The sequence below is a fragment of the Primulina eburnea genome, chromosome 2, assembly GCF_022965805.1.
Source record: "Primulina eburnea isolate SZY01 chromosome 2, ASM2296580v1, whole genome shotgun sequence".
Taxonomy (NCBI): domain Eukaryota; kingdom Viridiplantae; phylum Streptophyta; class Magnoliopsida; order Lamiales; family Gesneriaceae; genus Primulina; species Primulina eburnea.
This window is the reverse complement of record NC_133102.1, coordinates 3,284,970-3,311,332: the sequence shown is the minus strand read 5'-3', so window position 1 is coordinate 3,311,332 and position 26,363 is coordinate 3,284,970. Positions and strand designations below refer to the sequence as shown.

The following is a 26,363-nucleotide window of genomic DNA, read 5'->3' as shown; positions in this document are numbered from 1 at the left end:
TTATGAAGTTTTTTATATATATATATATATTATTTATTTATATATACAAATTGGTGATTATATGTATATGTATATGTATGTAATGTTGACGAAAGCAACAATCCGAGAGCAGATTCGATTTATTTATATATACAAATGTGTTGAAAATAATATATTTGAATATTGAAAAAGTAATAGTTGAATATTTGAATGTTGAAAATAAGAGTTGTAAAGTTAGAAATTTGTGTGCGATAATGTAGGTAATTATGTATTTTATTTTTTGGATTATGTGTAATGAAACTCTATAAATAGATCTCTCATTTGTGAAGAAAATCACAATTGAGTAGAGAGAAAAATATTATAAAGTGTGTAGTTTGGTAAATTTTGAGAGTTTGAGATTTTTATTTTTTACCATAAATGTTTACTTTTTCACAACACGTTATCAGCACGAAGCTCTAAAAGTCCTACATACTATTCCAAGCTCCAAACAGAAGAAAAAGGTAACAAAAGTAATAATATTTATTTTACTTTTATTTATTTATTGTGTATTTATTTAATATACAATATAATGTTATTACTAGAAATAATAAAAATAAATTTTTCATAAACTTGTTATAAATCCTGGGAGGATGTTAAGACGACATCCCACACTCCCGGTAAGGGATACGACAAGTATAAAAGCCTATAAGGTTTTTAAACAAAAAATAATAATATTTATTTTACTGTTATTTATTTATTGTGTATTTATTTAATATAATATAATGTTATTATTAGAAATAATAAAAATAAATTTTTCATAAACTTGTTATAAATCTTGGGAGGATGTTAAGACGACATCCCACACTCCCGGTAAGGGATACGACAAGTATAAAATCCTATAAGGTTATTAAACAAAATAAATTATGACACTCATTATAATATTATGATATGATATACATAATTATTTAAACATGTCTAATATTATATATACCATATTATTACCACAAAATTAAACAAATACATACCTTTATTTTTTTTGTACACCAACGGTCATAAATGGTAAAAAACGGCTAGTTTTTGCCCTATAAATATGATCTCACAAACACATTCAATCACTCCAACTTTTTCTTCTTCTCTAAAAATTATTCATCATCAAATTTTTCGAAGAAAAAAGAAGATGGCTTTCTCAAGGATATTTTTAATTATTTTGGTTATCATACTCACGAGTCTTGTATTTATCGGAGAATATCATCCTCGTGCGTTTTCTTTATTTTTACAAATACTTGTACTTGTTGTTTATCCGTTACTTTGTATTGCAATATTTATTAACTAATAAAATGCATCGTAATTTTTTTTAGTACCACCATGTAAATTTAACAAAGCTCGAATTTATTGCGCTCGACATCACGGGAAAGAATTATATGACATGGACTCTAGATGTAGAAATGCATCTTGATTCATTGGGTCTAAGCGAGACCATTAAAGAAAATGGCATATGCATTATGCACGTCACAAGAAAAGGCAAGAGCCATGATATTTTTGCGTCGACATCTCGACGATGGATTGAAATGTGAATATCTGACTGAAAAAAATCTCATGGCTTTGTGGAAGGGATTAAAAGAAAGATTTGAACATATAAGGGAAGTTATACTTCCGACCGCCCGGGATGAATGGAATACACTGAGATTCCAAGATTTTAAAAAAGTCAGTGATTACAATTCGGCGATGTATAGAATAATCTCGCAATTAAAATTTTGTGGACATGAGGTCACAGAATCTGAGATGCTTAAAAAAACATTTTCCACATTTCATGCATCAAATATTACTCTACAGCAATAATATAGAGTACGTGGATTTGCGAGATATTCTGAGCTCATCCCCTGTCTTCTTGTGGCGGAAAAGAACAACGAGCTATTAATGAGAAATCATCAGTCCCGACCCACTGGATCAACAGCATTTCCCGAAATAAATGCTGTAAGTAAAAATGAATTTAAACCTCGGAACCAAAATCAAATTCAAAGACAAGATTTTGGTCGAGGTCGAGGTCGTGGACGTGGACGTGGACGTGGAATTGGCCGTGGTCGTGGTCGAGGCCGTGGTTTTGAAAATAATAGAGATAGTTATTTTTATAACTCATCTCAAAAGAGCGTCCCAAACCATCAACAGAAAAGGCATCATGAGAATACAAGTATTAATGAGAATCACTCAAAAAGATATGAAAGTTCTTGTTACAGATGTGGTACTCCAGGACATTGGTCCAAAGTTTGTCGAGCCCCTGAGCATCTTTGTAAACTTTATAAAGAATCATTAAAGGGGAAAGAAAAGGAGACCAACTTCACTGAACGCAGTGACCGTTTGAGTGATTCAACTCATTTTGATGCTGGTGATTTTATGAACGATTTCTCTGGAAATGATCAACATGTTGGTGGGATAGAAATGAACAATTTTGATTATACAGATTTTCTCAATGATTTCTCTGAAAATGAACAAAATAATGGTAGAATATAATTGTACAATAATTTATTTTTCATGTATTCATAGAATAATGTTTTATTGTATAATTATGATATGTGTTATATTTAAATATATATTGCCAGTAGTTTATTTCATTGCATATTTTTTTGAAGTTCAAATATGGAAAATGCTATGAGCAAAACTGAAGTTTGCATACCCGATAGTGGTACAACGCACACTATCCTCCGAGATAAAAGATATTTCTTGGAACTAAAACCAACAAAAACAACGGTGAATACAATATCAGGTCCTGTAGACTTGATTAAAGGATGTGGTAAAGCACAATTTTTGTTACCTAATGGTACAAAATTTTTTATCAATGATGATTTATATTCACCACAATCAAAAAGAAATTTGTTGAGTTTTAATGATATATATTCCCATGGATATGATACTCAAACAATGAATGAAGAGAATGAGAAATATATGTGCCTTATCACATATAAATCAGGAAAGAAATATGTGATTGAAAACTACCAATGCTCCCTATTGGATTGCATTATACACATATAAGTCCCATTGAATCAAACATGGTAGTTGATAATTTTTCGATATTAACCAATTGGCATGATCGATTGGGACATCCTGGTTCAACAATGATGCGAAGAATTATAGAAAATACACATGGTCATCCACTGAAAGACCAGAAGATCTTTCAGAATAATAAGTTTCAATGTAAAGCATGTTCTCTTGGAAAACTTATTATAAGACCATCACCAGTCAAAATCCAAACTGAATCACCAATGTTTCTTGAACGTATTCAGGGTGATATTTGTGGACCAATCCATCCACCATGTGGACCATTCAGATACTTTATGGTATTGATTGATGCCTCCAGCAGATGGTCACATGTATGTTTATTGTCAACTCGAAATGTTGCATTTGCAAGATTACTTGCTCAAATAATAAAATTGAGGAATCAATTTCCCGATTATACAATCAAGAAAATTAGACTTGATAATGCTGGTGAATTTACTTCCCAGACTTTCAATGATTATTGTATGTCTATGGGAATCATTTTTGAGCATCCTGTTGCTCATGTACATACACAAAATGGATTGGCTGAATCATTGATTAAACGTTTGCAAATGATTGCTAGACCAATGATTATGAAAACAAAGCTCCCTATTTCTATATGGGGACATGCAATTTTACATGCTGCTTCATTAATTCACATCAGACCAAGTGCATATCATAAATACTCCCCATTACAGCTTGCATTTGGTAAAGAACCAGACATTTCTCATCTGAGAATTTTTGGATGTATGGTGTATGTGCCTATTGCACCACCACAACGAAAGAAAATGGGACCTCAAAGAAAGGTTGGAATTTATATCGGTTATGATAGTCCATCAATCATTCGATATTTTGAACCTCAGACAGGAGATGTGTTCACAACACGTTTTGCTGATTGTCATTTTAATGAGGAAATCTTCCCAATGTTAGGGGGAGAACAGAAACATACCGAAAAAGAAATTACATGGTATGTATCATCATTGTTACATCTAGATCCAAGAACAAAACAATGTGAAAAAGATGTACAACAAATTGTACACTTGCAAAGAATAACAAATCAAATACCAGATGCATTTGCAGACACAAAAGGGGTAACTAAATCATATATACATGCTGCAAATGCCCCTGCTCGAATTGAAATTCCAAAGAAACAAATGGAAGATACTCATGATGTCATTAAACGCCTGAAGCGTGGAAGGCCAGTCGGTTCCAAGGATAAAAATCCTCGAAAAAGAAAATTCATAGAGAAACACGATGATCACAAAATAAAGAATGATGTTTCTGAAGAAACACATGATGATCACAAAATAGAGAATGGTGTTCCTGAAGAAACATATGATGATGAAAATGTTCTGTCAGAACCACAAACTGTCGAGAATCATGAAATCTCTATCAATTACATTAATACTGGAAAAATATGGAACCGAAAAGATATAGATGAAATTGATGATATATTTTCTTATAATGTGGCAATCAACATCATAAATGATAACGAAGATCATGAACCAAAATCTTTTGGTGAATGTAAAAATCGGCAGGATTGGATAAAATGGAAAGATGCCATCCAGGTTGAATTAGATTCGCTAAATAAACGTAATGTTTTTGGACCTATAGTCCTTACACCTGAAGGTGTAAAACCTGTTGGATACAAATGGGTTTTTATTCGAAAGCGAAATGAGAAAAATGAAATAGTAAGATATAAAGCTCGACTTGTTGCACAAGGTTTTTCTCAAAGGCCTGGAATTGATTATGAAAAAACGTATTCTTCTGTGATGGATGCAATTACGTTTCGGTATTTGATTAGCTTGGCGGTATCTGAAAATTTAGAAATGCGTCGTATGGATGTTGTTACAGCTTACTTATATGGATCACTTGATAGTAATATATATATGAAAATCCCTGAAGGATTTAAGATGCCTGAAGCACAAAGTTCAAAACACAGGGAATGTTATTCTGTGAAATTACAAAGATCATTATATGGGTTAAAGCAATCAGGTCGAATGTGGTATAATCGACTAAGTGATCACTTGATGAAAAAGGGATATGTAAATAATTCAATATGCCCTTGTGTTTTCATTAAGAAAACAACATCCGGATGCGTAATTATTGCTGTATATGTTGATGATTTAAACATTATTGGAACGAATAAGGAAATTCAAGAAATTGTGTCATACTTGAAGGAAGAATTTGAAATGAAGGATCTTGGAAAAACCAAGTATTGTCTGGGTTTACAAATTGAACAAAAAGAATGTGGAATGTTTGTTCACCAGACAAATCATACAGAAAAGATCCTTAAACGTTTTAATATGGATAAAGCAAACCCTTTAAGTACTCCAATGGTTGTTAGATCATTAAACATAGAAAAGGATCCATTCCGTCCATGTGAAGATGATGAAGATATTCTTGGTCCAGAAGTACCATATCTAAGTGCTATCGGTGCCCTTATGTACCTTACAAATTGTACAAGGCCTGATATATCTTTTGCCGTGAATCTGTTGGCAAGATTTAGCACATATCCAACAAAGAGACACTGGAACGGAATTAAACATATATTCCGTTATCTACGAGGAACGACAGACTCGGGACTTTTGTATTCAAAAGATGCTAATCCAAGTATAATTGGTTATGCTGATGCTGGATACTTATCTGATCCACACAAGGCACGTTCCCAAACTGGATATGTATTTACTCGTGGAGGCACTGCAATATCTTGGCGTTCACAGAAACAAACGCTCGTAACAACTTCATCAAATCATGCCGAGATTATTGCACTACATGAAGCAAGTCGTGAATGTGTGTGGTTAAAATCAATGACCCAACATATCCAAATTTCATGCGGATTATCATTCGATGAGAAGCCTGTGATACTATATGAAGATAATGATGCATGTGTTGCTCAAATGAAAGAAAGATACATAAAAAGCGACAGAACTAAACATATTTCTCCTAAGTTCTTCGCATTCACCAAGGAGCTTGAGAAGAATAAATGTATTGATGTTCGTCACATTCAATCAAGTGAAAACTCATCAGATCTCTTCACAAAGGCACTACCTACGTCAATATTCAGAAAGCACATATATAATATTGGGATGCGCAATCTACGAAATTTGTGAAGAGTTGTTCGTGTCAACATGAGGGGGAGTTTACGTGACTGCACTCTTATGTGTGGTTAAAATCAATGACCCAACATATCCAAATTTCATGCGGATTATCATTCGATGAGAAGCCTGTGATACTATATGAAGATAATGATGCATGTGTTGCTCAAATGAAAGAAAGATACATAAAAAGCGACAGAACTAAACATATTTCTCCTAAGTTCTTCGCATTCACCAAGGAGCTTGAGAAGAATAAATGTATTGATGTTCGTCACATTCAATCAAGTGAAAACTCATCAGATCTCTTCACAAAGGCACTACCTACGTCAATATTCAGAAAGCACATATATAATATTGGGATGCGCAATCTACGAAATTTGTGAAGAGTTGTTCGTGTCAACATGAGGGGGAGTTTACGTGACTGCACTCTTTTTTCCTTACTATGGTTTTTATCCCAATGGGTTTTTCCTAGTAAGGTTTTTAACGAGGCAGTACAAAACACGTAATGAAGACATCATCATATCATTATCATCATCACAAGGGGGAGTGTTGAAAATAATATATTTGAATATTGAAAAAGTAATAGTTGAATATTTGAATGTTGAAAATAAGAGTTGTAAAGTTAGAAATTTGTGTGTGATGATGTAGGTAATGATGTATTTTATTTTTTGGATTATGTGTAATGAAACTCTATAAATAGATCTCTCATTTGTGAAGAAAATCACAATTGAGTAGATAGAAAAATATATAAAGTGTGTAGTTTGGTAAATTTTGAGAGTTTGAGATTTTTATTTTTTACCATAAATTTTTACTTTTTCACAACAAAATGAACATATAAAGAAAATTGGTACTTTTATTCTTTTGTTTTTTCAGTATCAAGATTCAAAATTAAAAGACAAGATTTTGGATTCGAGAGTGGAAACTCAATAAAAGCAAATAATCCCACAACTTTTTTTTTTTTTTTTAAATGTCTCCAAATACCTCTTGCTCTATATAAAGCAATATGTTTTAGTGTTAGTTTCTTTGTAATATTCCTTAATTTTACAATTATAAATTTGAATGATTTTCATCATATTTCTAAATGAGTGGTTCTCATGTGAGACCGTCTCACGGTTCTTAATCTGTGATACGGGTCAACTCTACCCATATTCACAATAAAAGTAATACTTTTAGAATAAAAAGTAATATTTTTTAATGGATGACCCAAATAAGAGATTCGTCTAACAAATACGACTCGTTAGACCGTCTCAAACAAGTTTTTGTCTTTCTAAATTACATATTTCTTTTGAAAAATTAAATAATATTAATTAAAAAATTTGTTTAAAATTATTAGCATCACTAATTAATTATAATTATTTTTAAGGCTAAATGTCCAGCCACTAGTATTTAATCGATGCTCGCCCCGGTGATGCGATTCTAATGCACAGCCCTAAAAGCGTGTGTATAACAGAACGCTTTCTGGATCGTTAAGTATTTTGTTCCACCCAATCTTTTCTTCCTTCTCCCACCAACCGCCACTCTTACCACTTCAATCCTCCATCCTTGAACTATATATCTACCAGTATGTGTAGATTTGTGTAGATTTCTATACTCAATTGTAATTTCAGGGCGAAACTTGACGCTGAATCAGCAGAAATGTCGCATGGTAATATCCGTTCCGATTCTGAATCAATTCAGTGCTTACCATTTTAGTTTTTAACAAATTTAGGAATAAAACTTGAATGCTCAATAAATATTTGTAATCTGAAAATTTTCTCGTTTAATAAGTACTGTGGTTACAAATTATTGAATTTTTATTGCGATTCACAATTTTGTTAATGTATTGGGTATTATTTGCTGCTTGGGCTTTCGATGAAGATGGGAACGAACCAAAAGATGCTACAGTGTCTCCGTATGACGAGGCAATGGAGGCTCTGTCTTCCCTGATAACAAAACGCAGTCGTGCTGACAAAAGCAATATGGGAGATCGATTTGATTTATTGTTTGATTATGTTAAGGTAACTTGATTTCACTTGTAACTTGCCGAGTCGAGGTCTTGTTGGCTCGGTGAAACTTTTTGGATGTTCAAGTTCTGCTCATAATATGTGGGTTATTTGTTGATGAGATGTAGATGTTGGAACTAGAGGAACCAATAAAACAAATGAAGATAATTCATGTGGCAGGAACTAAAGGAAAGGTGACCAAATTAACAAATGAAACAACTGCTCTTATTGATTTTGTGGATTTTATGTTTTTGAGTGAGTATTGATTTGGTATTAATTTTGGGTACTGGAATATTTAGGGATCGTCTTGCACATTTACGGAATCAATCTTGCGTAACTGTGGTTTCCATACTGGTCTTTTCACATCTCCTCACCTCATTGACGTCCGAGAAAGATTTCGGCTGGACGGGTAATTGATTACTGATGTTTGGATAGTAAATTTTGTAACTCCTATCACATTAGACAAAGTCTTATTTACCATTTTGTCTTCTCCTTCGAGACAGTTCTGAGGAACACAAAATGAAACATTTGTAAATTGTTGACCTTTTCTATATTTCCTTTTTTAATTGGATATTTTAGGGTCGACGTTTGTGAAGAGAAGTTTCTATCTTACTTCTGGTGGTGTTGGGATCGTCTGAAGGTATGCACAACTACTGTTTCTATAATTGTCATAACAGCGCACCCTTCTCAATCTCCATTGTCTGCCAAGCCTAAAAAATTATGTCTTGGCATTATATTGATTGTTCTTGCAGTAAATATGAGGGGAAAATGTGGTACGACTTGCTGCATAAGCTGATACATGAAAAGATGGTTTTTTTTAACGTGAAGCATCTATGTGAACATTATGCTTCCATGTGTCATTTATACATATAATTTGTCTGCATGGTTGAGGTACTTATGCTGCTGAATAAAATATAATAAAACCATGTTTTCTATAATTACAAGTTGGATTTTATGTGGGATGCCACACCTTATCATTTTTAAGTATTGCAACAACTTTTTCATGCAAACGCTATAAAGAGGATACAACTTTTCTTAGTAGTTTAGCTTCATCCATAAAAGTTAATGTCTTGACGGTTTGTCAATAATTAAACTACTTGCATTCTTGAATAAATTATTTTCAGATGTTTTCCACTCTATTTAATTTGATATTTGTGTACGTGAAGGATGACAATCTATATTTCTGTTTATTCATCTTTAATGGATGCATTGCCAATGGTGGGAATGCTTGTGCTTCATTAACCCTTCTCCTTAAGGTTGTTGCTATTTCCATACAGGAAAGGACCTCTGAGGAGGTACCGATGCCAACATATTTTCGTTTCCTTGCCTTACTCGCCTTTAAGATATTTGCAGCTGAACAGGTAAATTTTTGAGTCACTGAAGTATGATATACCTTAGTATGACACTTTCCTCTTCATTTTGTTGCTTTTTTTATTTTCAGGTGGATGTTGCCATTTTGGAAGTTGGCTTAGGAGGAAAATTTGATGCAACAAATGTGGTATGCATCAGAACATAAATCTGGGAAAGACTTCCTTGTCATTTCTTCATGCACGATATGCACATGTCTATGCCGTTTCTTTTTATTTTAAAGTTAAGTGCTTTTAATGATTGGTATTCCTTTCAGGTTGAAAGCCCAATTGTTTGTGGTATAGCTTCTCTGGGTTACGACCATATGGAAATTCTTGGTTAGTGCTTTTCTCTGAATAATACTTAGGTAACTGCCTATTCTTGATATTGACTTTGGTCTTGTACCAGTCCAGTAACTACTTGCTATTGATGAAAACCTTAACATGGTTGATCTTTCTTAAATATTATCTAATATTGGAATTGTCAGTATGGCCAACAATTAGGCTTTTTAAGTGGGCGGGAGTGAGATATTGTGAAAAGTGTCTGCGCTCATGCTGGGAAGGGGGAGTGGCGAATCAAGGGGCATCCACTTAATACATGCTGAAGATTGAAGTAAAGAACTTTGGACGTAAAGTTTCTTTGAATTTACTTTCTATGGTTTTTGTTTCGTCAGTCCATTGCATCAATCTCTTCTGCTCTATTGGTTTCAAGTGTGAGGGATTCAGCGTTAACACCCCAATTGAGACCTTCTTTATTTTTTGGAACCAGCATGGAGAATCATGTGTTTCAAAGACTGGCATTTGATTTTGTAGCAACGCATTGAACTTGTGGAGAGCCCAATATAAAGCATCCAAGCTTTGAATCTTTAATAAATTCATGAGAGATGCAAATAGTATTTATAATCACAGATTGGTTATAATAGTTAAATAAGAAACTGACTTAACCTTTCCTTATCATTTTTTTATTTTGGTTTGTTGACCTGGTTCACTTCACTTTCAGCGAGAACAGGACAATAGTTTGTTGGAAGAAGTATTCTTGTTTTTTTCACACAGTTTTTATACATCGCTGGCAGGAAATACTCTTGGACAAATTGCTGGGGAAAAGGCTGGGATTTTTAAGGTATCATGAAAATCACACTTTCATTATCATGATCATGTATGGTGAGTTTTTCTTATACCGGACTCCTCAGGTTTCTTTTTCTTTAGTGTGGTTCTCTCCATTTTTCATTTTATATCTTTTCCTCACTCTCTTCATTTGATTTTAGAGAGATGTTCCAGCCTTTACTGTACCCCAACCTGAAGAAGCCATGAGTGTTCTTAAAGAGAAGGCTTCCCTGCTTGAAGTGAGTTGAATCTTTTTGTCTACTGACTTTGATTGACCCCTAAATTTTGAGTATGTTAAGCTCGGGGTTTACCCCGAATAAGCTAGCAATTTTTCTTCTTTTTTCCGGAAAATATCAATTTTTCATTTTGGCTTAATAGATGTGATATAAAACTCGGCGATTTGAAATTAAATGAACTAATATTGGGGAACCTCGCTTATATAAAGAATTTCTTCGAAGCAAAATGATAAGGGGACCTAGGAAAATTATCGCCGTGTGAATCTGACAGAGTTCTTTTTTACTTCCTCTTAGTTTATTTGAAATGTTTAACTGTGCAAAAATGGACAAAAACTTTGAAATTTTGCTGGTTAGGCCATGTGCACAAAGATATGTTATCCATATTTCATCTTTTTATATTTTTTGGTGTATCCTGGGATAATGTGTTGTAAGGATATGGTGAGACCAAATAAGCATAGGCAGGGTGAAGCTGACTCTTGCTGTCACTAATAGGTACATCTTCAAATAGCAGCACCATTGGACCCTATACTTCTGAGTGGGATGCAACTAGGCCTTGAGGGTGAGCACCAACTTGTCAATGCTGGCCTTGCAATTGCCCTATGTTCAACCTGGCTTCAGCGGACCGGTCATGTGGGAATCAATTACCTCAACCAAACTGTAAGCTCTATCATGCGGATGGTTGCGTAATTCCCCCATTTTGTGTTTACTAATTTTTTTCATTTTATTTTCTATGGAAATAGACCTCTCTTCCAGAGGAATTTATTAAAGGTCTAGCAACTGCATCTTTGCAAGGACGAGCACAAATTGTTCCTGATCAGTTCATTGAGAGTGAGAATCTAGAGGATCTTGTGTTCTACTTAGATGGTGCTCATAGTCCTGAAAGCATGGAAGTGTGTGCAAAATGGTTTTGTCTTGCTAGCAAAGAAGATGTCAATTCTCAATCCAAGACTGAAAACAATGACTCAACTGCTTCCCCTGAATCAAGACTTTTGAATACTTATGGAACATCGAGAAAAAACTATACCCAGGTATCTGATCTGCTATCAAAAAATTTAAATAATTGGATATATGCTATAAATGTTCCAATTTTTATTCAATTACTAAAATATCGTAAGAATGTAAATATATGGTTTTAAGAGAATTGTTGTATGCTAATTAATAGCTCTCCTTGAGTCTACCCTTCCTAGAAAACCCTACTTTTGCTCCATCAGACAAGGCTTGAATCTATGATAGAGAGGTTCAAGAAACGATTACCTAAGAGGCAATTAACGTTGGTCACAAGAAAAAACTTTGGAAATTTTGTTGCCATGAGTTTTTCTTTATTATTTTTTTATAAGAAAAAAATAATGCGTAGAAAGACTAATAAGTTATTTCTTCATCGCTCCCAACATGTCAATATTGGTGCTAATGGTATGCAAATATAACTCGTTGTTCAAACAACTATTCAGAGTTCCTAGAGCTCATTGTAAGGTTTGTTGGAAAATCCATTGCCAGACTTGATTAATCGGCCTTCCTGTGCAAACTTAATGGTTTCATTTTTTAATTTTTATTTGTTCCAAATTATTATGAGTTGAATTAATCAAATTCAATTTTTCTCGCTTTATCTCAGAGTATCTGTTCATTCTAATTTTCCAGCTGTTCCATGGCTCCCTCACGCAGTTCTTCTGAATTTCGAATAGTATTCAGGATCCTCTGTTTTCGATTATCTAATAAATCACTTAATGAAAGTAGGTTATAATTTCGTTCATTTGAAAACTTCTATAATCCCTTCCCAAACCAAACATGAATCTTCCGATTCATTTGCTTCTCATGCTCAATTATTTGCTAAATTATCATAGTTTATTTTATTACTTGCTAAATTCTCATGGTTTATTTTATGAATGTAACGAGTCTATCCTCTCTTCTTTATTCATAGTCCAAAAAAATACGAATATAATGCAAAACTAAAATAGTTGGAGGACTCTTCTGACAAAATAAAAAATATTTAGTTGTCAGCAAAGTTGTTTAATTTTTTCTTCAGTTCAAATCTGAAAGATTTTTCTTACTTATACATTAAGGCATAGGTCGTCAATTCAGCATTAGATAAAAGGAGGAAATTATCTATTTTTAGAACAGGCGGTTTATCAAATTATTTTATCAAGATGAATGTCTTATATCGATAAAATATTCATTTGAAAACAATTTTTGTATTAACATAGTGGTAGAAAGAGTATCGTGCTGTATCTAGACTTCAAACGATTTGGTTTAACCATCTTAACAAGCTCATATTATTGGTGGTTAGAGAATCAAAGTGGATTTGCCAACTAATCTCACATATCATTTCTTAATTTCTTCAGAAGTAATCCTGGGAGATTATGCACATTTCTTTCCTAGCTATAACGGAAAAAGGTACAGCTAGTTGGATCCAACCTATTCTTGAAATAAACAACTCACACACTCCCTTTTCCAAAAAAGATCAAAACACCAATCACTGCACTCAAATTTATTTGATTTGTTGCTAAAATATCAGTATTAAATCCGAAACTCCCGGCAGATAGCCAGTGAACCTAAAGAAACGAAAGAATCACTTACATTTTTCATATAGTAGCAGTCCCGTGACCAACTCCAGGTCCGATAGAAACAAGCCCTACGGTTAATCCAACAACAATAATGGAAGGAACAAAATCAGTGGTAAAATGATAAGTTCCTCGTACCAACAAAAAGAAATGGTTAATGATACAATCAACCAATGAATGATGACTTAATTATTCAATCGACATGATTAATCTAGTTGAAGTAACTAAGAACTTGGAATTTCAGTAATAATAATATTGAATTATCAAAACTACTTCGATATATCCGTTTTCGTTTCTATCCACCGAGTCTTCGTGAATCCACATAAATCTCATTTTTGTATTTATTGATTCCAAACTGCTATTTTACAATTCTTTCAGCTTTTCTTGATTTTGAATATAAATAACTAAAAAAAACTCCTCTCTAAATGGATGTTTTCAGTACTCTGATCAACAAGGGATTGATGCAGGCTTATAAGTAGAACTGCTGCATCTTGCTGCAGGAAATATTGTTTTTATATTTCCGAGTACAGATCTTGTGGGAATGCCTCTATTATCTTTATTGGTTGTAGCTTGAGCCATTGGCAAAATGAAAATTTGAAATTTATCCCACTAATGGTCCTTGAAGAATTTCTTGTGCTCTCCAGTGTAGTCTTTACTGTTATAAACAAGACTTTACAGCCTGGGAATTAGTCAGAAATTCAACAATTAAAATTGCACGTACTTGAGTTTAAAAATAATAATAATTGCATGTACTTATTACCCCGGTGGATTTCTATGTCTAGGAAGTCCTAAAGTTAGAATTCCTTCGACTACGAATAAAAGTCCTTATAAAATAGGGCTGGTGAATGTGATTCGTATATATTTTACATAATGAGTTTTATATTAGTGGATACTGATGAATTTGATTGCTGGCAAATGTGCAGATTTTGCTGTTCAACTGTATGGCAGTTAGAGACCCCCAGTTGCTTCTTCCACGCTTGATGGATGAATGTTCTAGGAACGGTAAATACCATGTGTGAAAAGTTCGATATTTTTATGTGCTTGAAAGATGGCATGACAGTTAACAAGTTGCTGAGAATTATTTGACCACATATCTTATTTGATATATAAATATGGTTTATTCTTGACATGTTTATTCACATTCTCTTTTAGGGGTTCACTTTAAGAGGGCTCTATTTGTTCCAAACACATCAGTGTATAACAAGGTGGGTACAGTTGCCTCACCTCGGACTAATGCTCAAGTTGATTTGTCATGGCAGCTCACTCTTCAAAAATTATGGGAGAGCCTAACTCTTGAAGAAAAAGGTGATGTTGCCTCATTCTTTTGGGAAATCTGAGAACAACGCTGCAATCTTCTTTCATATTAAAACTGTCCTTTCCCTGGACAATCTGTTCTTGAAACTTTTGATTTGTCCACTTCTAAAGTCAGTAGGTGAAATTCTCCTGGAAATGGCTTCAACTATCTATCTATTGGTGCCTTCAGCATTATTTGTCATGGTTGTGTAGATGTTTCAAATATGAACCACCCTGTGTTTGGGAGGGAAGCTTAGCTGGATTTTGTTGCTGTGTTTGTGTGCTGAGATATTATTCTTGACTTGAAAGGCTATCATTACAGCCAATCTGAGAAGGAGATGTCTTGAAAGCCGTATGGGCCAAGTAGAGGAAATGACACAAGTAACTAGTGAGACATGCCAAAATTTAAAAGTGACATTTTGAGGTTCGAGATAAAATAAGAATTAACTCATCCAAGACATTAAGAGCATTCCGTGTTTATACCTGCTATAGAAGCAACTTCCTCATATTATATCAACATTCCATCTTATCTTGATGCTGTACTTTTTGTAGTTTATAGATCATGACAATCTCTTATAAATAAGAAGAAAAGTGATAGTATTTGCCAAGAGTAGAGGCTGAGAAGCGGCTTGAAATATTGTTACCATAGTATAGATTTGGGAAATTGTTCCTTAGCGAACTCCTTTCCCAAAATGTTAAAGTCTGCATTGGATAAAGTCGAGCAAAACTCCGTCATAGCCCATTGAGGAAAAAGTACTCCCGAAGTTGGTAAGAATCCACTAAAAATGTGAGGGGTGCGAAGCATGACATTTTGTTCGAACGTCTCATCGAAGAGAAGGGCTGGCTTAGATGTCACCAAATTGGCGAATTGGGTTATAATAATTTATGAAAGATATCATCATATTCCTACCATTCAATTAGAAGCATGAATGTTTTCCCAATGCATGAATAGAATAAAGTACAAATTTTACTGCATACGGACAAGTAAACAACATACTCTCCAAAAAATAGCAGACCCCATTGAAGACGAGAGTGAGGTACAAGAAGGCTTTTTTGTCCATATAAGTTTGGTCATGTAAGTTGGTTTGTTTTGGATTTTAGTTTTGTAACATGTCAATGTTTGGTTTCATCTAGTAATTTGGATTTTTTTTGGGTCTTTTTTTTTTGTCCGATCAATAAATCTAACTAATACTGCTTATTTGACATTGATACTCTCCTGCGTGGCTCATTTGACGATATAAAGCATGTTACATATATTAAAATCTATCTAAACAAAATTAAATTTTTTTTTCTCATTTTGAAATATCGGGTGTCGTTCTAGTTTATTTTTTTTCCTTTTTCTTAGATTCTACTACGTGTACCATGGGCTTTACTTGCACCATAGGACTACGTAAAAGAGAATTGGTGTCAAATAATCCATATTCGATGAGTTTAGTGGCTTCCTGTAGAAAAAAGACCATAATTCAAAAAAATCCAAGTTATTGGATGAAAACCAAACTTTGACAAGTTACAAGACTAAAATACAAAATAGACCAACTTAGATGACTAAATCTCAATTTTCATGTATCGAACTTCCAAGGTTTTCAACCTATTTAAGATAAAATTGGTGCAGGATGCATTGCTTAATTTTTTAGGGCAACACATACATTTGTAAACTAAATGGTATACTATTGTTTCCTCCAAATTTCTAAATCAATCGGGATCATTAGCAATCCCCAAAGCCCAGGGAACCAAGGAGTTTTGTTTATCAAATCCTTGGAAATTTTGTTTAGTAATCTTATCTAAACTCTAACAACTATAACATTGTATTATGTTACAGAGAATGATGTTGAGAGTGCTGTTTACTGATTTTTTTTTGATATCTTTATTGGTATATATATTACTAAAAGCTCAGTTCCAAATTTTCTTAAGTGCAGTTTAACATTATCTTTTTCTTGGTTGGGAACTTGGAATTTTCTGGAGCTGTGGTTTGATTTACTTTTCCTAATTCCTTTTTCAAGTCAAATTATGAAAATTTTAATCATTTTTACTTGCAGGAAGAGATGCTAAAACTGCAGACTTAACTTATGAAGCAGGCTCTGATACTATGGAGAAAGGTGGCAATAGTTGTGAAAACAGCACGGTATTTTCTTCACTTCCAATAGCTATTAATTGGATTAGAGAAAGCGTCAGAAAAAATCAATCAATTCGCTTTCAGGTAAAGTAAATTTTTCCTTGCAAATGCTCTTAAGTTACACTTGGATTGATGGATTTGGAGAGTGAATTTCAAATTATACTTATTTTGAATCTATTTGAAATCTACTACAATTACTATTGAAATTGAATAATTTTATATGAAGTATATTTGAATTTCACATCAATTTTGTCAATTCAAACAAGTCGATGAATTTGAAAATTTTCAATAAGTACAACCTTAAATAATTCATAGAATTGTGAGTCGTTATTCAACCAGTAGTCCTAAATTAGATTTTAGGCTATACATAGAAATTGTCACCTCCCTGTTATAATTTTTCTCTCGCATTGGTGCCTCCGACTGAAGGGCATTGAACATACTCGATTTATCTTAAATGTCCTGTTATGTGTTATATGTTATCTTCGATCACTTATCACCTAACATTTTCCTTGACATGGTAACTTATGGCATTACATTTTGGAGTCAATTTTAATTTAAAGAAGGTTTGTTCACCATGTCATACATTATCAAATATTTATTTTTCTCTTACTGTTTTTCCAGGTCTTAGTGACAGGTTCTTTACATTTAGTCGGTGATGTATTGAGACTAATCAAGAAGTAACATGGTACAATGGCTGGACTTGAGTTTCTCTGCATTCGATCTTCTGTGATGGCACACAATGTCGGTGTAAGTCGAATGAATAGCATAAACCTTGTATCGACTGCCCGTCTCCTGAAACTTATTGTGCTTGTATCAAACAATTAAGTTGAGAGTCAAGATGATGTATGTGATGGTTGGTTGTAATCGACATATTGGCACCAATCAATCATTTAATTGTATCTCTGATTTTTTTCCCAACTTACGATGTGTTTTATTTTCTTACTATGGCTATTGACTAGAATATGACGTCCCGTATGTTCAACTTGATAAATTTATAAAATATAATTTTGAACAGTTTAGTTGATATACCTTGATATTTTATAATATTAAATATCATTAATAAGATATGAAAGTTTGGAGATGTAAAAAAAAGTTCAAAAATAGATTAAACTAATTAAAATAAACAAGTATATATGTACTCATGTTTTTCTTCTTAAAAAAACATTTATGCCTCGGTTGGCATGATAATTGATATGTACTAATAAACAAAATGAAGCATCCAATACACCCGACGTAACAATAGTCGCTGATTCCCTACAGGATTGAAACCTATCTAATTACAAAGCCATCCATTGCAACAAAACTCAACACTACTCGCCCTTGCTTTCAACGAAAAAATCAACAAACGTGTGAAAAGAGAGGTTAAAATGGAACCTTGATGACATGATCGACACAGATATTCACAGTAACCGATAAAGCATCTGTGTTTCCTTTCGAAGTGATTGAAGTTCTTTCATTATCTCTGCCTGATTTTGCAAGATCGAGTTCATGACCCTTGATGTCTCCATCTACACATTAGATTCAAATATTAGGGGAAGTGACATGCATGAAAATAAAAAGAATGCCAGGTAAGTACCTCCTGCATATGGAATTGCCGTAGTATTTCTACATGAAGATTTCGCGTGTCTTCATGAATAGATTTCTGAAACGATGTGAATGTTTCTTCAAGCGTGCGTTGAAAGAGCTGAAGAGTAAAAGAGGCTCCTGGCTGCATGTCAGATTGCAAAGGAGTTCTCTGCAACTGTGACATCCCATCCTGCAAAATTTTTGCAAAAACCGGATAAGAACTAAATATTAAACTTGGGTTTTTGCAATGATGCAGGTGTTTAGAACATCAGCAGTATGCATGCGAGTAACAGCAAACTATAAACTTTAACCATAAAATAGACCCATAATATTCTTATTAGGCTAGAGAATCATGGTAAAAGCATAGGTGATAAATAGTAACAAATGAATGAGCGAAATTAAAAAAAAAAAGAAGATAACATGCATTGTTTGATTGTTTCATACTTTTGAAGTTGCAAGAACATCAGTCCCTGAGGCAGATGGCATCTCAGACCTCGACAACAGGCTGCTGAGAAGTTCTTCCCTAGTTTCTGCTCCAGTTTTCTTCGTTTTTGGCGAAGCCACTGAAAAGGAAGATGCATCACTGAAAGATGGTGAAGCACCTATTCTCTCGGCATAACTGGAGAATCTTTTAGGAAAAGACAAAGCGGGACCAAGAGTGTCAAGGTTAGTCTGCACTGTATTGCTTTTTGTACCTAAAGGAGAGAGAACAGCTTCAGAAGATCCAGAAGGATCTTGACTGGAGGTCTCTCTGACACGTAAATTGGCAAGGCTCAAGCCTGATGTTAAACTGTTTGTACTGTGATTTGTGAGAAGAGTATCTTGTGATCCAGATGTTAATCCTGGTGTTGAGTTACTGGAAGTCAGCATTGAAAAGCGAGAAGGCAAGTTGATAGATTGACGATGGTGAATAAATTTGTCTGCTAATCTCTCGCCGCCCCAAGCTTCAGGTGGAGTAATGGAAGAAGTGTCGTCAGCAAGAGTAGATGTCGGGGTCGATGTCACCTGTGAGAAAGTAGAACTGACGTCATCCTGCAAGAGCTCAAACTGTATCAAAACACGTCATTGAAGAAGACAAGATGTTCGAAAAAGAGAGCAAGTATAATGGAGCATGATCAAAGTATCTGCCTATATTATGAAATGATTAACAGAGGAAAAAAAGGACCAAACCAAATCTTAAGCATTAGTACTACAGTCAGTTGTACAAGAAAATCATGGTAAATAGAATAAGTGCATTAGTGCATTTTCCCACGAAATATATTAAGAAATGGTTGGCTAGGTCCTGTCAGCAAAGGTGGTGATAAACCAACTCCACTATGAGGGGTTTGATCGCCAATAAACAAATCTGGATTTACATATAAAAGATAGCAGTGGATCTTTTTGTCCTCCAGTCTCTCTGTACAGGAGGAAACCCTTTATTCCTCAAGAACATATGAAGTTTATAAAAGTGCTCAATTCGGTCTCTTACTGTTTTATATGTAGAATTGGAAATATTCTTATTTCCAAATCAACATGGCAGCGTATTGAAAGGGTCAGGAACCAAGAAAAGAACACTTCGCAAAGTATCTGGTGATCCTGACCACTTCAATTCTCAGATCTGCTTGTTTTCTATAATTGTTCAGTTTTTCTATGTTATGTATGCTCATTTAATCTCAAAATTGTTCAGAAGACAAAATCCTGCCAGTTTCAGTAAACATCTCAAGCAAAAATTTAATTCCTCAGACGCCCAATCATGACTTTTCAGACAAACTAGGACTTTGTGGCAATTACAAATTACCTGGACCACAACCACATTTACAGGCCATATATAGGTATCAAAAGATAGAATCACCGAGACTGTCCAATACCTGTTTGGATGCCAAGTTAGATTTCCAATCAAAAATTCGATGGTTATCATTGGCCCCTTCCTCCGAAAAACCATACCTCCTAGAAGGAAATAGAAAAGACGTTTTTTTATCCAAATCTTTCTTTGTACCATCGTGCTTGTCCCACAATTTATCAAGTGAAGGCGTAACTGGTTGAATTTCCACTAGAGGAGAAAACACCTCCATATCATCTTTGAAATTATAATTTCGAGGTGCATGCAATCTAGCCAAAGATCCAACTGTGACAACGCTGCTTCGAAGAGGTGTTTCCTCCGAAGAAGATAAGCTAGGCGCATTTGATGTGGACATGGTATGGAATGATGATGCCCTAGAAGGAAGTGGGTCAGGCATAAGGATTGAGTCCCCAACATCACCGGCCAGAAGAACAGTTTCATTTGTGCAATTGCTTTCATTGAAGCTAACAGATTTTGACCTCTGCCAGCATAGATTCGTAACAGCCTGACAAAGACCAAATCACTTTAATGAAGTTGGTTGCAGATTATGAAAACGATAAGCATTGACATTTCAAATTTTCTACAATTCAAACCATCGTATACAAGCCTAAGTTCAACACTAAATGAGATCGGCTAAGGATATTAGGAGTAAGGACTCGTGTTAATAGATATTTTCTGGAGTCAACAACTGAAGCACTAAAATTGATAATTATCATGCCGCATAGTGGAACCGTGCACAGATCTACCCCCATAAAACCCGCTATTAACTAGCAGAAATCAATTTGGGTCACTCAACAAGTGATGAAGCAAGAGGATGAACAGCAACAACATAATGACAGTGATTGTCAATGCATATATAAAGGTACTAAACAGATCTGCAAATAAGAAAAAGTTCAAACATGTTTTATAAAATGAGAAATACCTCAGAACTCCCATATGCACGAAGAACAGTTATTGGCTGTGGCTTTCCACGGACATCATAGAATACAACCTGGCCAGTGCTTGTACCGGCCGCCAAGGTTAAGCCATCGTCTGTGAATGCCAGGGAAGAAAAAGGTGCTTCGTAAGGGATGCAAGAAGCTGGCTTCCTGGAACCGGAGTCAAAAGTGTACAATTTCATATCTAGACCAACACTGGCAATTATCTGTCAAATTCACGAAGTCAAATCAAAACAAGAAAAAAAAAGTATGCATATAATTACCGCAAAGAGTTTCAATGCAATGGATAAGATGGCATAAGCCAACACGCAAAAAAGATTGTGCAGGTTGATTAAAAAGACCTTGTCGTTGGATGGTGAAAAACTAACTCCCGAAGTTGGTGCAGAATGTTGCCTCAACCAAGAAAGCTGTAAAGAGAAAAACAATTTTCTGGAAATCATAGAAAATTAATTGGGCAAAAAAAAACATCTTATAATGTAAAGTCCATTCAATGAGCACTTAAAATGTAAATTCAAGAATTAATAACATAGTCTAGCTAAAAAATGATTTCCAAGTTCTTATGTTACAAAAAAGGAGTAAATGTATAGAATAGATATTTACAAGAAAGCAAACATCTTAGTATTCGTTATAGATGTTTCGTAGTCAAAACATAACAAATTATTCAACAGATGGATAAGAAAATTAAGGACCAACAAACAGCTTAAAAATTATCATGTGAACAAAAAATCATATGGTCAAATCACAGAAAGATCGTGCTAATACTTAGCAAATCTATGTCACAAGAAAGGCGACTAGAAAAGGTTTTTTTCCCTCAATCGGCAAATGGCAGAGCAAGAAAGATAAATTGAGTAGGTAGAAAGCATCCGGAACTGTTAGTCATTCAAATAACATGGTAACAAGAGGAAGAAGAGCCCAAACCGAGTGGATGCACTTTTATTCATGTAATTGTAAAGGTGTAAGTGTCCTCGTGATAAAGCAACATGGCTCTACCACTTGAGAGAAATTATAGAATGTTCAATATGAATATAGATGGCACAAAAAGCAGGCTCCCCCGCCTCCCCGTCAATACTTCTGTAAGAGATAATAACCTTTAAACTGGAAAATGAAGGCTAAAGGATAAATACAGTGAAAGGAAAAAAATTGTTTGGCAGTTCTGAAATACAAAATACCCAAAGAGTCCCAGGGCACAAACCAATTAAAGATTACAAGATATAATGAGCTGCTAGTAATTTAAAACAAACACATAAGAGATGAAGCATTAACAAAATTGAAAGATTATTCTGCTCTTAGAACAAAAAAAATACAAATCTCTGCTGACATAAACAATTGTTCATATGAAAAGTGTTGTAAACCGGGTCTTACTGTGTACTGTAATGTGCACGTTGCACTGTTTCTCTTGATCTAATGCCAGTATGATAAAATCCAACTCAATGTAACATTAGAACAGTAAAACCCCCTCCACTTTCATCGACAAATTAAATCAGTAACGTCAATTCCTTAAATATTCATGATTTATTTTCCAATATGTCCTTGACAACTAACAGGAAACCTATCATAAAATGAACCAATGACTGTTGACTTGGTAACACATGATGCTGAAAGTAGACAACGGACACGTCAATGATAAAAAGCCATAAACTTGCTTAATAAACGATATTTCGAAGACAAGAATTTGTTCTATACTGTAAGAAGTTATCATATTCTAATGATAAATAGGCAATCGGCTGAGATTAGCTTGAGCAGTTCATACAGCAGACCAGCATAAAAGTATAATTTCCTTGCCAAAACAGAATATATGAACCATCTTATTATTTCATCTAGACGAAATGCATTGCTGTGATCCAAACCTTTGGGGTGCGGCCAGTTGTGTCCCACAGGTGGATGGAACCATCATCACCAGCTGTGACCAAAAGGTGCCTGCTTGTCCTAGAATAATCAAGTGAGCCCAAAACCTGATCTTGCAATTTTGAGAAAAAAAATTTAACGAGAAAATATTAGATACATGGATACATCAGAAGAGCATGCATTTAGAAGCACTATTGCTTTAACAGAAGATCTTAGAAAAAAAATCAACCTGTCCATTTGGGTCCCTGAGTTCAGCAGCTTTTGTGCTAGAAGCGAGATTATGAAGTATGAGATCTCCATTACGACTAACGGAAGCTATATGTTCATCTTTGCAGTTGTACATCACCCCTGTTATAGTGTCACAATGGCCTTTCAGCCGTCTGACACATTTGTTGTTCTGTAAATCCCATATTCTAACAACTTGACCAGTTCCACCAGAGCAAAGATAACGAGATCCTTTGTTGCTAAAGCTGATAGTTGAAATGGACTCTGACGGCTGTTTAAACAAAAGAGGAAAAGAATAGAGAAAATCAAGTGGATGTCTCAAGAGAAAACTGCTTATATATATTTTAATAAATCAACTCAACTACTCAAGTCAAACTCACTTGTTGCGACTTGCGACTTCCAAGCCATTAAATGATCATATCAAATTCCTTTTAAGTTTACCTTAGGACGAAATACACCACCCGGTTAAGCAATACTAACACTTAATATCTTTAATCTCCTGGTACCTTGACAACCCAACCCCAGACAGACCCGACCGAAATTCATTTGAATATGGTTTCAAACCCAATAGGCCTCCAACAGATAATGGATCCCTGAACTTACTGTAAAAGTATCAATACAAAAATTAACGAGGTAACTTATTCTACAGCAGCTTCCATCATATTGGTGTCCATAGAAAGAACATAACTGATGCCGTAAAACCCCAAGAACAAATTAAAATTTACATTTCACTTCCACAAAGCATCCCTCGTATCCAGTTTTTGCAATTAATTTTACGAAAAAAAATGATAACCTTCATAAATAACAAAATGTACCTCGACAGTTTCACCAACAGTCCACAAGCTTTGTCCATTTTTCCTCCACAGTGATATTTTACTATCCTCTCCCGCAGTCGCCAAAACCAAATCTACCAGCCAAAAACAACAAACAGGGAAAACGAATCATAAATCAGAAAACTAAAAATTCAAAAAACATTCACAGTAACTGGGGGAAAAACATTTGTTCACGGGATTAAAAAAGAAAAAGAAAAAGTGTACTGACTGTTGTGATTCCACTTAACCGAATTCACGCGGAAGGTCGGAGAAGGAGAATGGGTGAGAAGGCAAGGGTTTTGAGGCTCAACCGAGATATCAAATAGTTTAACGGTGTCGCCACCGCTCGCCGCCAGTAGCAACTTCACGGATCCCGACGAATTCATGTATTGCTTAATTTTTCGGAATTTGAAGAAGAAATGGTGATTTATGCTAGCTTTTTCTCTGTGTGATATGAATTTGTGAGACAGATTCAAAATCCCAGAGCGCCTTTTAAATATTTATTATTATTATTTGGTTTTTTTTCCCTTCAAAATTCTTGGTTTTTTTCCTGGAAAAAACTTTATTCGTTTTATATTTTATGAATGCAAGAACTAATATTGATTATTTTAATTTTAAAATTAATATATTCTCAAAAGTTGGTAATTACATTTTCGGGAAATTGGCCTTCAGTACCCAGTCGTCGATTTTTTTTTGTTCAGTCCCTGGGTGCTTTTTTAGTACCACATTTCTAAATGAAATGTACAACATTTCCACATGAATTGTACCACATTTTGTATGACATAGTATCACAATTTTGTGAGTAGGGAGTTAACTCAAATAAATATTTTGATTGAAGATTTTTTATTGACTTCCCCTTAAATTTTTGTTAAAATAATATTTTTTACAATTCTTAAAATATATTAAAGATTGCACGTATTTAATAGAACTATTTAAATGTGTTTTTTAATTTATATGTCTTTTCTTAATAAATTGCATCTAAAAGGCAACCTAACAAAAAAGATTTGGTAATGGTTCAGATTTATAATAAAGCTTTTCTTTGAACTAGAGCACATAATTAATATAAATCAAAACTATAGTACTTATATGATACATATATAATTTTGATACGTTACACATTTATCGTGCAAAGTCATGTGAGTGTCGATAACATTCACCTAGTGAATGTGTTGAAACATATAAAAAATTGTATATCTAATAGAAGAATGACGTCTTATTGATGCTCGCATAAGTGTTTACGATAAGTGTGCAAAATATCAAAACTGATATATATTTCTTATTTCGACATTCTGCCAATACTTATAAATAACAAAGAAGACATAAACAAACTATATTAAATTTACTTTATTTATTAATTTATAGTAGATTTTAAAAAAAATTTTAAACTTCAACCAATTTTTTTAAAAAAAATTCATAAACAAATAATCATCAATGAAGCTCAAAAGTCATTAACCAATAATAACCATATATACCCGTAAGCACCCTCACCTAATTTATCGACAGAGGTCCATTAACCTTTTAGCCCAACTGAGCTGAACTACTCCCGCTAAAAACAAATTATCCGGCGGCCCAAATATTTTATTTTCACGTAGTTACGTTATCGAAATATCATATTCGGGTGGGGGCTCAGATTTGAGAGAATCAAACCCGGTTGGCCCAATCCAGATCCGATACAAAATTAAAATCTAATTCGGATCCCATCAAAGATCTATAAATGAAACAAAAAATTCATATTAATCTTGTTTTTATTTGTAATAAACTGATTTTTTACCGCGAAACTATGTTTAGAAAATTATTTGATATTTTTAAAAATTATATATTGGATTTTTTTTCACAAATTGTGTTGTATATACAATTGTTGTAAATGGATTGTATATTTTTCTAAAATTAAATAAATTTGTAACGAATATAATATTCACATAGTAGAATGATGTGAGTCATTGTAGATTGTTTAATGACTAATATTAGTTTTTTTTTAAAAAAAAAAATTTATACGGTTTTAATAATACGATGAGGAGTTCCAAGATTTCATGTAATTTAACAAATATACGGTTTTAATAATAAAAACCTCATATATTAAGAAAAAAACTTTGTTATTATATAATTCAAGGTATCATTATAAATTAGTCCAATTTTGTTAATTTTTGGGGATTATTATAACTTCATTAATTAATATAATTCATTCGAGTATTGTTCAATTTCTTTTGATACCATTGAAGTCACGAGCTTGTTTATATCACATATAATTCGATAATATAACTAATACTGCATGAATATATAGACTCTTTATGGAGGAAACTACATGGCTGAATTAATTAGTCATGATAATATTGAATGTAAATAGGATGATTGATTTTATTATTTTAATTGAGGGAAAAAAGCCTTACCCTGTGTTATCCACATTTTACATATTTATTGGGCCAACGGGTCGTATTTTGTGAGA

General features: G+C 33.8%; 2 protein-coding genes across 3 annotated transcripts; one reads left to right on the top strand and one right to left on the bottom strand.

The window, feature by feature from the left end:
- The first annotated feature begins 7,515 nt into the window (after positions 1-7,515).
- LOC140820087 (folylpolyglutamate synthase) lies at positions 7,516-17,729 on the top strand. Its single transcript, XM_073180409.1, has 16 exons — positions 7,516-7,731; positions 7,944-8,083; positions 8,197-8,262; positions 8,368-8,477; positions 8,648-8,708; positions 9,346-9,429; positions 9,510-9,566; positions 9,693-9,753; positions 10,488-10,534; positions 10,680-10,757; positions 11,247-11,411; positions 11,495-11,782; positions 14,233-14,311; positions 14,462-14,614; positions 16,639-16,799; positions 17,337-17,729. The coding sequence occupies exons 1-16, from the start codon at positions 7,722-7,724 to the stop codon at positions 17,394-17,396; spliced, it is 1,620 nt and encodes a 539-aa protein (XP_073036510.1). The 5' UTR covers positions 7,516-7,721; the 3' UTR covers positions 17,397-17,729.
- A 162-nt stretch (positions 17,730-17,891) lies between these two features.
- On the bottom strand, positions 17,892-24,378 carry LOC140820075 (protein NEDD1). 2 transcript variants are annotated; one of them, XM_073180389.1, is made up of 10 exons: positions 24,150-24,378; positions 23,924-24,015; positions 23,113-23,379; positions 22,886-22,990; positions 21,380-21,445; positions 21,023-21,244; positions 20,129-20,605; positions 18,726-19,313; positions 18,292-18,471; positions 17,892-18,223 (listed from the first exon to the last, which is right to left on the bottom strand). In XM_073180389.1, exons 1-10 carry the CDS (start codon positions 24,304-24,306, stop codon positions 18,116-18,118), a joined length of 2,262 nt encoding a protein of 753 aa, XP_073036490.1. In that variant the 5' UTR covers positions 24,307-24,378; the 3' UTR covers positions 17,892-18,115. The 2 variants fall into 2 exon arrangements, with proteins under 2 accessions (XP_073036490.1, XP_073036499.1); XM_073180398.1 differs by having other exon boundaries at positions 18,726-19,286.
- Between the last annotated feature and the right edge of the window lie 1,985 nt (positions 24,379-26,363).